The sequence below is a fragment of the Crinia signifera genome, chromosome 2 (assembly GCF_055691185.1).
Source record: "Crinia signifera chromosome 2, ASM5569118v1, whole genome shotgun sequence".
Classification (NCBI taxonomy): Eukaryota; Metazoa; Chordata; class Amphibia; order Anura; family Myobatrachidae; genus Crinia; species Crinia signifera.
The window spans coordinates 43,142,991-43,157,659 of NC_139218.1; the positions used below are offsets into that span (position 1 = coordinate 43,142,991).

General features: G+C 41.6%; 1 protein-coding gene across 1 annotated transcript in view; it reads left to right on the forward strand.

Moving 5' to 3' along the window:
- ZNF654 (zinc finger protein 654) overlaps window positions 1–14,669 on the forward strand; it is a 36,667-nt gene extending 21,998 nt beyond the window's left edge. Inside the window, exons 6-9 of the mRNA XM_083171932.1 lie at window positions 945–1,084; window positions 4,010–4,151; window positions 5,551–7,864; window positions 12,902–14,669. Of these exons, the coding sequence (XP_083028058.1) occupies window positions 945–1,084; window positions 4,010–4,151; window positions 5,551–7,864; window positions 12,902–12,912 (2,607 nt within the window). The 3' untranslated portion in view covers window positions 12,913–14,669. The remainder of the gene's footprint in view (window positions 1–944; window positions 1,085–4,009; window positions 4,152–5,550; window positions 7,865–12,901) is intronic.

Below are 14,669 nucleotides of genomic sequence, written 5' to 3' on the forward strand. Positions count from 1 at the left end.
AAGATGGAATGTGAACGGGTAACCTTGGTCGAGCGACCCGGATCCCATTCACACTATGGAGGAGGCAGCGCTGGCGGCTCCAACACTGCCTACCCCCACCCCCGATGACATTCTGCCCTGCCCCCGTGTAATGTCAGGGACCCGGGAGTCGGACAGGGAGCTTACACTTAATGGCAAGTCACTCCTGGGTTAGACCCGTGTACTAATCTTAGGTGCGTCTGAAAGGGGTATAATAGAAATCTCCTCTGGGATGTTTCCTATATTTTTATGGTAATTTTTATTAAATCTTAAGTTCTTATGTATGAATACTTGTTGAGCTGGTGTCTTTCCACTTGGCTTTATTAACCCCTTCAGCGTTTTTTGTTTTTTTAGTGAGCGCTCCCCATTGGACGAGTTTTTTGGGGGGGGCGCTCCCTCCAAAAACCCCACCACTGTGTCTCCCGTGGTCGGGCAGTGCCGCTGAGCACTACATCAGCCGCTGCCTGGCCCTGCCCCCGGCAACCCGGCTGTGTGCGGCCTGATGTTAGCAAGGTCACACCACATGCAGCCAGGTTGAAGGAGACAGGGTCGGGCAGCCGGAACTGGGCAGTGGCTGTAGCAGAGTCCAGCGCTCAGTACAGCTGCCTGACACTAAGAGACACACCGTGACAATCCCATGAGTTTGCCAGTCTGGGCACTGAAGCATAGGCCAGAAATTTCTTGGGAGTGCCAGTGAGGGTGTGAAAATAAATAAATAAAAATGAAGTGCAGTTATTTTTTTTTGTTAGTCTTAAATAGATTGCAGGATATGTGTCTTAATTGTTTGCTTAATTGTAAGCTGATGTGTATGAGCAACTTTAACTAAATAAAGCTTAAGAGAAAAAAGGTTTGCCATGATTCCGATCTCTTCACATTTCCGATTCTCCATGCGGCCTTGTCTAATTGTGTTTTTCCACCGGTTGCAGCACGTGCTCAGAATAGATAGCAGCGATGGAGTGCAAATTATCTGCGATATTGAAAAAGAAGGTAAAACGGCTTTGGCACTGCAGCTCAGTGAAGCCTTTCTAGTGACGCAGTTGCAGACTGGGAAAATGTATTGTGTTTGGTAAGTGTCTAGAAAACATTCATTCAAAATACAGCGTCTTCTGCTTCGTGTACAGTACAGTACAGCCACAGTACAGAATTGGAGGGGGTAACGGGAAATTGAGTTGCGTTACTGTAAACCGTTACTGACAGATGCGGCCTCCTACATCTAGCCCTTATTGTGGCACGTAGCTGGATATGTGTGCTGCTAGTGAGCTGACTATTACCGTGCAACTTTGCTCGCATCTGGTATTTTCATTGATGCACCAGGGTTAATTTGATATGCGACACTTGTATATCTGTGCAACTGAGTCTGTATATGAAGTACAACAGAACTTGGTATGGAAAAAAGAGACCGCCACTGCATCGTAGATTGTCCCGCACAGATATACAAGTGCTGCAGATCCAATAAATCAGCATCTTAGCCGCATCCCTTTACTTTTAAAATGTATTACCTCTACAATCCCATGTCACCCATAACACTGGAATATTCTCCCTCTCCTCTAGACAGGATATTTTTCTAGGAACCGCCCTCCTGGTGGTATGTAACCTCCTTCCCTTCTTCCTTGTTTTCTCTCCGGTCTCTTAACTAGTTTGGGTAGTTGGTAGGGAGTGTTGTTTCTCTTTCCTGCTAGCGCTTACCTCTGTCTCAGCATAGGAGCTGGAAAGGGTGGTTCCCCGGGAGGAGGGGGAGTAGAGTATGCGGGAGTGTGGCCTATCCCGATTCACATTCAAACGGTTTTTGTACAGCGCATGTGCAGGCTCCCTGTGCGAATGGCTACGTTGACTTGCATAGTCGCCGAGACATTCGCACTCAACGCTGCGGCCCGGGGGCGTACAGCGGCCACACAGGTGTAGCCCATGTTGTATATCCGCTCATGCGCAGATGCAGGGTGCGTGTGGCCACGGCGGCGACCAGGGTGTTCGCCAGGGGCACGCACCCAACACTTCGGGGTGGGGGGGGGAGTAGTTGCGCGCATGGGAACCCCCAGCATTTCACGTGCATTCCCATTCAAACGCTGGGTGTTTCAAATCGCCCCGTGACGTGGGTGCCGAGAAGATGGGGGGGGGGGGGGGGGGTGTCAGCTGCCCGCCCACTTCCTCTCGAATGTGCACGCATATCTAAGGTGACCTGAGAGTCATTTTAGATATGCGTGCACTCACTACATCACTGAATGGTCGGCGACCATCGAATGATGTGGGAGTTTCCCCCTGGCCTGCGAATGCAGCTGTAACATTTGACACCTGTCAGGTATAAGATAATGTGACTGCCATGTGAACACTGTACTCAGACATTGTACTGTAATAGAGCAGGGGAGACCTCCGTGGATGCATTATGCTCTCTGATGCTGGGGTAGGACTGGATGGGAGGGCGGCTGGCACAGCAAGGAGTAATAATGCCATTGCTGAAGTTCATACATACAATTTGTATCATTATGGTTCTGTTCACAAAGCATTCCTTTATAAAGGGATGTCTGTAGTAATGTAGCATTCAGCCTGCATGCACACAGTTTATTGATGGTTTATAGAACAGCCGCTGTGTAGCAGCTGATATTTATAAATACATTTAATTGTAACACTGGATACTCATTGTCTTTTTTTTTTTGCCAGATCTGCAGCGTAGTAATTAGTGAGTCATTTATTCCGCAACCACAGCATTGAGATGAATTAAGCAGAGCTCTGTTGCAATAACTTATTCCGTTGGTTAAACCACCGCTCAAAACATTTGAGCGTCTGTGTTGCATATTGCAGGAATATGTGTGGGGTACACATGTAAAACTGGGTACACACTGGCAGATTATTTGTCATCAGATTTGGCAGCGTGTCCTCCATGCCAACTGCTCCATCAGTTTTGCCTGACATCTTATCTGGGTAGGAGCACTTGCATGTGCTCGCCCAGTCAGTGTTAATCACCGTCGACTACTGTATGGGCGGGTAGCCCATACACAAAGCGCAAATCTATCAGGCATCTGCTGTGTTACACAGCCGATGCGCTATATCTGTGAACTACGCCGTTCAGACAGATCACTGGTACACACTGGCCGATTTTCCATAGAACGGCCGATATATAGGACAGTGTGTACTCTCCATAAGACATCAAAGTTTCTCACTGCAATGATATTCATTGATCATCCGGAGTGTACCACAGAAACCATACTATGCTTTTTCCATGTGTAATTAATGCTGGCCATACACTAGATCAACTTTCATCCAACTAGCTGGTTGGACGGAATAAAAATCTGATACAGGATGGGAACAAATTCACTTTGTAATTCAGTCATTTGCTTCCAGAATCTGTAAACAGAGAAAAACTGTCGGTCAGGCAGGATGTTGTCGACGGTAATAAGGGTCAACAGTCAATTGGTTGGTTAATAGGCCAAAGTTCGGCATACCTTAGGTCTACATGGTCAAAAGGTTGACATGACTCCAAGCCCCCCCCCCCTTAGAGTATTAGTGCGTGTACTGGATATAGATGTATTACTTTACGCGTAGGCCACATGGTCATTGTACACCGCTTTCAGTAAGTCTGTGTTTCTGATGATTAAGCACCTGTTCCTTCTGTACGTAGAAGTGGAACAAATAGCAGGAGGCCTCAGCTTTGTTCTTGCTTTACGGTTTTAGACCCTTGATAACTGAATCTAATACCGACTTCTAGTCGGGGAACTTGCTGGAGTGTGAACTGCAACCACAAGATGTCTGCAGGTTGATATGGTTCTAGCCTCATAAGGACATTGTAACTCAAAGGTCACGGTGCTGAAATAATAAAGCCTGTATGTTGTTGTGGCCACAGGCCTAATGTAACTACTCCATCCCCTCTAAAAGGGGGCAGCCAAATATCCGTCCTAATCTGCATTCAGTGTTTAAGTTGCCTTTCATATTAATTATCTGCTAGCATACAGATACCGAGCGTGAGCTTTCTAATTGTATTCATGTTATCTGTTTGCAGGGAGTTAATCTTTATTTGGAGTAAACTTCAACTGAAAGTAAACCCCTCGAAGCAAGTGTTCGTTGAGCAGTGCTACAATATGTTAAGGGTCGCGGCCAATGTTAAAGTCATATTTCCCTTCATGAAGATAATCAAGGAGGAGGTAAGTGTGTTTGTGTAGGTACATGCCGGTGACTGCTTCTCTGAGCAGAACTGGAGAGATTGCCCAGCTGGGAATGTTAATATACATTTTTTATTTATTTTTTTAAAATAATTTTTCATTTTGAAAACCACAAATATCTTGACCTTTTTCATTTTTAATATGTGCACACATTTGGTATTGGACCGATTTTTCAAGTTATTTATGGTGATTTGTGCTAGGCAAAACTAGTGATGGTGACTTCTGATCATATATGTGGGCAAACAGAAGCCATTCCTGTCCCTCACCACGTAACTGCCCCTAAAGCTTATTTATTACCAGTTTCTTATATAGCGCACATATTCCGCAGCGCTTTACAGAGAATATTTGAACATTCACATCAGTCCCTGCCCCAGCGGAGCTTACCATCTATATTCCCTACCACATTTTTGTTGGGAGCCAATTAGCCTACCAGTATATTTTTGTATTGTGGGAGGAAACCGGAGTACCCGGAGAAAACCCACGCAAGTACGGGGAGAATAGACAAACTCTGCACAGTTAGAGCCATGGTGGGAATCGAACCCAATGCTGTGAGGCAGTAATGCTCACCATTGCACCATCCGTACTTCCCCTAAAGATGACATGTAAGCCCAATTTATTTTAGCGTTTTTTCTAAATGTCTCAATGAGAAACTTTTGGTTTAGTGAATTTTTCTTTTGATACTTTAGAGTGCCATGATATAAATAAAATTGGGAACCACTGTACTATAGAATAGTGTAAACTAATAACCTATTTGTGTAGGATACCCAGTTTAGTTGGGAAAATCATCTAATTAAACATGGTTAATTTCATCTTTTGATAATGTATTTTGCTGTAGGGGAGGTGGGGAAGCTAGTAACATAGTAATTTAGGTTGTAAAAAAGACGTTAGTCCATCGAGTTCAACCTATTTAATTTTATATCAGACTAGCAAATAACTATAATATTCCCTTTGTGTTCATAAATGCATCCAGTTTTTTTTTTTAAACTCATTTACTGTGTTTGCTGTTACCACATTTCCTGGTAAAGTGTTCCAAAACTTAACCGCTACATCTGAAATATAATTTTTGCCATACATATGAAATTATGTTGCAGATGTATTAAGCCGGTAAGGTGATAAAGGACCAACCAATCAGCCCCGATCTGTCAATTTACAGACTCTGTTTGGAAAATGACAGTTGTGAGCTGAATGACTGCTGCGTTATAACCTTCCACTTTATCACTTCACCTGGCTTAATACATCTGCCCCCATATTAGTAAAAACTTGATTTTACTTAGTACCTTTTTAAATGCATTTTTTTTTTTAAATCAGCATACATTGTATACTTCATGATGATTTAGATGTACAGCAGAGTTTATAATTCACATGTCCTTTATCTATACAGATAGGAGAAGCTGGTGTACAGTTGTCGGTGGAGCTGTGTGGATGTGCGTTACAGTTGGATCTTCACAACAATCCCGAAACAAAATCTTTAATTTATAAGACTATAGCTTACCTTTTACCCACTGACTTGGAGATTTGCAGAATTTGCGCATTATCCGTTTTCTTTTTGGAACGAACCCGAGAGTTGTATAGGGATGTGGAACGCTTGTACAAATGCTCAGACGAGGATTATAACGAGTTCACCAGCTACGTTGAAAACCGGGTACGCTTCGAACTACTTCCAATATTAAAAAGGGGTTTAGTGTTTGATCCAGAATTTTGGAGTCTTGAAATGATCCAGAGAAACTGTGCTTCTTTACTCGGCGATAAGGCTGATGTGGCATTATCAAACCCCACTTCACCAGAAACTCTGCAAACTCCGAACACCGCGCACACCGAAGTTTGTTTGGATGTTGTTGAACAAAGTTTGCCTTTGAATGTTTCTGGAATGCAGTTACGTAATGGGGTATTAAAGCACAACGGACCCAAGAGCAGGCTGAGAGTTTCTACAAATGCCAGGAGTAACCATACTCAGTTTGGTCCTCCTTTGCTGGAGCATTCCGTTCCGAAGCATCTTTGTACGTTGTGTAATAAGGAGTTTTTGGGTGGTCACATCTTTAGACATGCGCAGACTCATCAAAATAATGGCTGCTTTTCATGTGTGATATGTGCTCGAAAGTTCAGGAATAGAATAAACATGGTTAGGCATTTAAGACATCACCTAAAGATAATGCAAAGGCATCCGGTAGCAAGTCCACCAGAAGTTCCACCGGAAAGCCCCCTAGAATTGGCTTTGGATACAAATGAAGTTCACTCCTCAGAAGCTTCATCGTTATCTTTAGAAAATGGAAATTCTAGTAGTTCAACCAATGAAATATTGAGTGCCATGCATGTTCTGTGTCAGGAACCTGCCCCAGAACTTATCATTCCGGAACAAAATCACACCCCTGAACTCAATGCCGCAGATCTAAATTGCTCAACTGCTACCCAGACTTCTTTCTCCACTGATGTCAGTAGTTCAGAAGATAAGACTACAGTACACGAAACGCAAGAGGTGAAAGACCCATTAAGTAAGAATGTGACTGAATGTGTTAAATTAAATGGATCTTTATTTAAGAACGTAGAGACTTTAAATAGGCAAATTAACTACCAATGCCCTGCTCAGGGATGTAACCGTCTTTTCCAAAGGATTAGGGCTTTGAATAAGCATGCACGGAACGCTCACCCCTCTGACGTAACGGTACAGCAACACATAATGGCATGGAATAAGGGGAAGTGTCGCTTCTGCCAGAGAAAGTTTTCAGATTGCAGTCACTTTATGGACCATTTAAAAAGACACGCTTACCCCAATGTCTACTTTTGCCAGCAACTAAACTGCAATAAAAGATTCAAGTTAGCAACTCAGTTTACAGAACATCAGCTAAGCCACGAGTCTTTCATAGCTCGGTGCGGTTTCCTAAACTGTGCTGAAGTTTTCGAACAAGTTTCTTCCCTTTACGAGCATGAAGCTCTGCACTATGGGCAAAATCCTCTGCAGGCTAGTCCTCCAGTACTGGAGATGATAGAGCCAATAGAGACTGTTCCTGTTCCACAGGAGGACATTCTTGTAGAAGATAAGCCTGCACCGCCTAGTAAGCGGGTTGAACCTGTCCAGGAAGAGGACTTGCCAGTTCCCATCTGGAGGTCCAGGAAGGATGTAGCAGAACCAAAGACGTATAAACAAGTGGAGAAGAAAATGAATGGCGAAAATAGTTGTAACGTTTCGGAGGTAAACGTTAGGCAGGATCCAGTTCAAGAAGTTCCACCGCCTGCTATTGAGGAACAAATCCACAATGGATATGGTATGCTGGAGCAGACTGCTGTTGAAGTAGAAACCTCCGGAACTGTAGCTAATACTACAGAAAGTGATGTAAATGATACATTGGGCTCCCATACTGCACAAGAGGTTCTACTGACAAGCAGTGCTGCTGTAAACCCTCAAACTCCTTCCAAGCCAAATCTGTCCACTTGCACGACCGATTCTAGCACAGCTGAAAAGCGGACATACTGTAGACCGTTGCCGCCAAGTTACTTAGATGAGCAGTACATTAGCATGCCAAAACGCAGAAAGAACACCGAAGGGCACCTGGATGAAAACTGTACTGTTTCCAATACTTCAGTGGACAAATTTAGATGCTCAAAGTGCCTAACGAATTACTGCAGCTCAGAAGCACTTGAGCAGCATCTAGCACAAAAGAAGTGTCAGCTGTATTTTGGGTTCGACTCAGATGATGAAAGTGAGTATTTTGCTCAGGTCCAGTAAGGGGGAGATGTATGAAGAATTTCTGAAGAGTAGATATCAGCTTGTGTGTAGCATTTATCAAGTAATTTCATTGGCTCAGCAAAGGTTGATTAATTGGCAAAGGCAACATCTCCGCTTCTCCACTCTTCAGAAGTCTTGATACATCTCCCGTTAAATGAGACCATGTTATGTCACAATTGTCTTTAAAGTGGACCTTTTTATAGAAAACTGTCAAGGACTTCTGGAAAAGCCTAAAAATATTTATGCTAAATATAATTATTCAATAACTAATACATTACAAATAATATATTCATTACTTAAGAGCAGATGACCGGAAAGTGCCCTCCCCTTTTTCCAGCTCCAAATTTTTTCCCTCCACCTCCCTATATACCACTAATTTCAGCATGTGGGGTATGTAAACCTACAAAAGTCTACATTACCTTATGACCAGTACACGATTGGAGCCGCTGCTGATCTTGTCGGCAAGTATAAAAATAATTGTTGGTGGTTGAAAACGACAACGGGGCTTAAAATTGCAGAATGTGTGACCGGTCATCTTTATTTGTTTGATTTATATTTGATAAAAGTTGTTGTGGTTTTTTTATTTTTTTATTCTTCAGTAATGACCCTAATACAGATACTGTTTTGAGGCTCTCCTTCTATGGAGACATTCTGAATAAATGGCCCTATTTTTACCTGGTTTCTGTCAGTCATCCCAGTAACGCACTCAATAGTTACCAAGCGCTGCTTATCAGAATAATTATAATGAAGTCTGCAATCTAACTTAGAGAAAAAATGATATTCTTGGCATACTTTTCGTCCCAAAAAATATCTACCCATCATCCAACGTCCAGGTAAGCTCATCTTGTGAGTCCCTAAGACTAAGGTTCAAGTTCTGCACACACCCCCCCCCCCCAGGCTTGGACCTTAGTATTAGGGACCCACCAGATGGGCGGTTTTTCGTGTGCTGATATTTTTTGGACTTTGCACTTTTAGATCGCAAAGTTCTTTATCATTATGCTGATTAGCAGTGCTTGTAGTGTGCATGTCACCACAAGTCTCAGCATGATAGCAACTCCCGTGAGGTTTGTAATTAGAATGCACAGTCCAGCTCCTCTCCCTGAACCCTATTGTCAACCATCTTACTTAATGGATACAAGCAATCGCCGCATTCGTCAACCAATTTCTAAATTGCGTGCTTAAGATACTGTCTGACTGATGCGCTGGTCTTGTTTGCAAAAGAGCAGATCTTAAGTCCCATGCATTAGGCCCTGAACTGTGCAAGCTGTGGTATACTACCATGCAATAGAGATATGGTTATCCGGTCAACATACACGACGTCGACACAATTTATTTATTTTCTTTTAAACTGACTTGTTCTTGCATCACGATCCAAATGGGCATAGAGTTAGGTTAGACTAATGTGCTGATCGCACCCTGTCCAAAGCATGGAGAGCACACGCGGTACTTATACGGACTCCAAAAACCATGAAATAATGTGTCAACCTTTCCCTTTGTCGATCCTGTTCATGGTAACCTTTTGCAGTGTGTCGAATTTCTGTCAGTGTTGACCTAGTCGGTCATTCAAGGGTGTCAACGTACTAACTGTTGACCATTAATGGTTCTGTCAACCATCCATACCATAACCAGAAATGTTATAACAACTACTGGGGCAGATGGATCATAGCGGCGCGATAAGCGCCGCTATGATACTTTCTGCTTCGCCTCAATATCGAGGCGAAACAGGAAGGGACATCGACAAGATGTATTAACCTCTTGTCTGCCGAAGCGGGGGAGCGTTAACTCCCCCCTCCGGCGATGTCCCTTTCTGGAGATAGTGCATCAGTATTAACTGATGCGCTATCTCCTGTCCCCCGGCCAGCCGCACTGGGCATGCGCGGGATCTCGCTGTTCACGCGAGATCCCCAGCGCAGCCCAGACATAACAGCAGGGACAGCGCTGTCCCTGCTGTTTAGATAGGGCTTCGCCAGCCTGATGCTGGCGAAGCCAAAGCAGGCTTCGTGCGGAACGGTCAGCGATGCTGACCGTTCATACATTCGGCCTGCTATCATTTTGACAGCGCCCCTGTCCTTTACCGCATCTCACCTCCTTCATACATGGGGGAGAAGCGGTATCAGTGCACATAACGTGCGCTGACACCCATTCTCCCCCATAACGACCCTTCATACATCTGCCCCATTGTAGGATATGTTGTGATTTGTGTGATTAGTTTTTGTAAATGGCGCATTACTGCAGGCTTGTTTTTAGAAGAAAAATATTATTTTCTCTTCCATTTCAGTTCTCTAAATTAGTTGAAATGTCTTAAGTGTATTTTGTACTTTAAATTGAACCACTCACTAAGTGTATGTACATCACTATTAACATTCCCAATTCAACCTGAGATGTTCTATAGGAGGGTCTAGTATTTAGCAGTTTACGTTTTGGGCAGTTTATTGATATCATGTTAGTCTTAAACTGGGTACACACCTGGCTATATATCATTAACCATATGGATGATATCGCGTGTAAATACTCCAGTGTGTTGTGTCAATATTGTTAAAGATGCGTGTGGCTGTGGGTTGTTAACGACCCCCCATGTCATTTGCACATGCAGCTCGATCTGACAATACCGCTAGCGACTGCACATACGGTGCAGCGGGCAGGTGATGTCACTGACCAATAGCACAAGCGATATCGGTCAGTGTGTATGCGCAATAGCATTTTCATGCATTGTGATATGTCGTTGGAAAGCCTATGACATTCTGAATACAACACAATATACAGACTCCCTTAAGTGGACCCTTAAAGGCCTATAAGGGTCCATTAAATGAAAAACATTTTCACTTTACAAAACTATTGACAAACTGAAATTAATAAGCGACTCATCGGCCGAGTGGTCTGTGAATGGAACACTAGATATCATTGTGAGATCGATCCCCAGACAGTTATTTTTTCTCTTGATTGTTTGCTTATTCATTGAGCGTTTTCGGGATCTTCTGTACCTGCTGCAGCAGCTACTGCCCTGCTGTGGTTGGGAACGGTAGGTGGAACAAGAATTGCATAAACTGTCGCCCATCCTTCAGATGGGCCTTAAAGACTTGTTAAAAATAATAACGCAGACACACCTAATTAAGCTATTCCAAATAGCTTAGTACTGAAGGTTACCAGTATCCATTCCTGCTTTTCTCTGTCCTTCTGGTGACGCCAGTTAGAGCTAATGACTTACCAGGGTTACTCTATATGGTAGAAGTTGTATAGTGATTATTAAAGTTACCTTGGTTAAATATTAGGAACTTGACAGTCTTTGGTAGGACCTTTACCCTAAGCTGTGTCATGTAGTGGTCTCATGTGTGAGTTAGAACATCGTCTGGAATGCCATCAAGTAATTAAAATGTAAGTCTAATGTTGTACTAAAGTAGTTAGAAATAAGATCTTTAAAAGGCAGGCCTGTCTCTTGACACTTCTGTCTGACATTCATTTATTTTTGCCAGTTACTTATGTAGCATACATGTTACAGAGAATATGTGGCCTTGCACATCAGTCCCTGCCCCAGGTATATTCCCTACCACGTGTACATGCACACCTTTATGCTAGACAACTAAACTACCGTTATATTTTTGGACTTTAGAATTTAAACCCACTCCCTCTCTGTTCTAATGGTTTATGTAATGGTCCGTGAACCCGCAGAAGTTGACAAGCAGTTATCCTTGTCTCCACAAACCTTAAGTGTTCTCATCGTTTCATGTTGGGTGGCGACATATCAAACATTGAAGAGAAATAAACGTTTGAACCAATCTGTTTTAACAGTCTTAATAACCTTGGAGATTGGTAAAGAACTAAGCAATCCGCTTCTGTTTTAGTTTGAAAAGGGACAGTTAAAATCGTATTGGTTGGTACTTTATTTCTTCTGGGTCATTCCATGCCAAATCATCACAGCTTTCAACCCGACCATCTCAGATTTTCATGAAATTTGGTAGGATAATAGATGACCTAAAAGACTTGATTCTGGTTAATTCGCAAGGCGCATTTGGTTTGCTAATGGACAAAACCATGTGCGCTGTAGGTGGGGAAGATATAACATGTGCATAGAGTTAAAGTTGGGTGGGGGTGTGTACTTCAAACTGATATCTATATTGCAGTCTTAAAATAAAGCAGCCAGTATTTACCCTGCACAGAAACAAAGTAACTCACCAAAATCTAACTCTCCCTGCACATGTTACGCTTCAAATTGTGTTAGAGCTTTCATGTTGGTCTTGTTTTGAAGCTGAGGGACCATAGTTTAAATAAAAAATAGTTTTCGATTCTAATATTGACTTCTACCTTTTGAAGGTCACGTGATTTGTCCTTCTACCTTGAATATCTAAAAAAAAGTACTTAATTTTTGTGTGTATAAAATTAGTGTTCATTCTTGCGCCCGCCATCTTTGAAAACCCATGTAGTTCCTGTTCCTGCCTGGGGTGTCACTGTCTCCTGTGATGTTTCTAGCACTGGTCTGGTTTGCATATCAGTGCTGATATGCAGACCACACTGCGCTAGAAGCACTACAGCAGACAGTGGCTGGCAGGGAAGAGGAACTGCATGGGTTTTCAAAGATAGCGGGTGCTAGAATGAACACTATAAAATGTTATACAGTTAAATGCACTTACCAGACTTTCCCTTTTTGTAGGACAGGGGTGTGGATAAATGTATCCAGTATGCTATTGGGAAAGCGCCGATTAGCCACTATAATATAAGACTATACAGTGTACACCTGTATAGTTCAGATTCAGAATACAAATTACATTTATTAAAAAAAAATTATTGTCCTAAAAATTCAGTCTAAAAAAATTTTCACCTATAAATCACATAATGTTGCATTGTAATAAAACATATTGGGATGACGTAATAAAATGACAAAACCTTCTTTGGTTAATTCTTGTGTGTGAATTTGAATTTAAACTTTAATATTTTTGTTTTAACAAAACCATTTAACGGATAGGATATTTAATTGGCTTGCTATAATCAACATTAATATATTCCATTGTTTTCACAGGTGCCTGGTGAACACTTGCACAAGAAGATTAAACAAACATCTTTTTTTGGTATCAATTTGGCCTTAAACATTGGGACTTAACCAGCTTTCACATTTTTACTAGGAATACTTTCAGTGCTAGGTGTATATATTTCAAGTCCAGAAAAAAAAAAAAAGTTCACTTTTCACATTTTAGCAACAACCACAAAATTTGTGCCATGTCATTTTTGAAGTGTGTACTGCCTTGAAGATTGAACTAAATAAAATATTTTATATTTATCACAGCTGCCTATGTTGAGAGTCATTCAACCAGGCTATCTAATTTATTGTGCTCAACTGCGCCTTGGGATCTCATGCAACGTTTTTTTGCTTTTTTTGTTTTTAAATACAACTCCCACTTGCTGACTTACAACAAGTTTGGCTAAGTTGAAAGGCTCCGAAGATGGATTATGTTTAATATGGACCAATCATCTTCACAAGGCAGCTTTGTGTGCTAAGCCAGTATTTATTAGAAACTAGTGACCTCCTTCAGGCAAATTAAGTTATGGGAACGGTTATGTTATTATACTAGGTGTGTTACATATCAATCCACTTTCTATTCTTCAGTGCGTGTGTGTATGTGATGGGTTTTATGTATTTTATCTTATTGTTTACCAGTAGAGGCCAATAATCTGTCTGTGAGCGGTATTGGGTACATCGGTCAGTACCAGAAAGGAAGGTACAGAAGGAAAGTGATATTTATCATTAAATGTCTAAATAAAATCAAAAATGCAAGCTACTACTTTAACATTTTAATCAAGACGTAGTTTAAGTCCTATATAAAGGAATAACTTGGCAGCTTTATATCTGAATATAACCTTTAGAGGTGCATAAATATTTCAGGTGGAAATTACTTCACAACCTGCAAGTTCAGTGTTTCGTGATAATATTTCTTCTAGTTTCTGTGTCTCCATTGTTTCCTTGTATTTCATTTTTAACTTCCTGTATTTCTTTTTTTATTTTATTTTTTATTTATCATATGTATCAAGAGGCGATATCAATCCTTTTTTTTTTTTTTTTTTTTTTGTAGAGAATGTTGCAAACCTTCCAAAAAAATTAGGCAAACCATTGTTCTGCCATCTGTTCTTGATCTTCCATTGAATCATTTGAGTGCCAACGTTGCTGTAAGAGATTCTCAAAATATCAGCTAAAAATGCCAACGCCGCTCACAGCGACTGTTCTGTTATTTTTGGGTGCAGTATTTAACTAAACTTGGCTGGATTTGTATTTATTTATACTAATAGAACAGTCGCTGTGAGCAACGTTGTCACTCAAAGGGTTAAATATATTTATATAATTTGTGAAATGCTTAACATTAATCAGGCCTGGCTGACCTGTGGCTCTCCACCTGTTGTGAAACTATAAGTCCCAGAATTCCTTACCACAGTTTTTCTGCTAAAACGGTCACAAGGCATACCGGGAAGAGTATGTTTCACAACAGCTGGAGAGCGACCGTTTGGACAGGCCTGACATAGATTTATGCGAACCACATCTGCAATATTGCATGTGCGGTTTAAAGGATAAAGAAGATGCGCAATTTTATAATTTGATCGTGTTTGGGCATTTTGTAAAATACAGATTAACAAAGACCCCTTTGAAATGACATTCAGGGTGAGATTTAATAGGATGAGAGATTCAGAAAGTGAGAGATTTGGTGAGAAATCTCCAGGTTTTTTAAAGTGGCAATCATTTGCACTCTAAAATCAAACTGGTCTTGTAGTGTACATGATTGACACTTAAAAAAACAAAA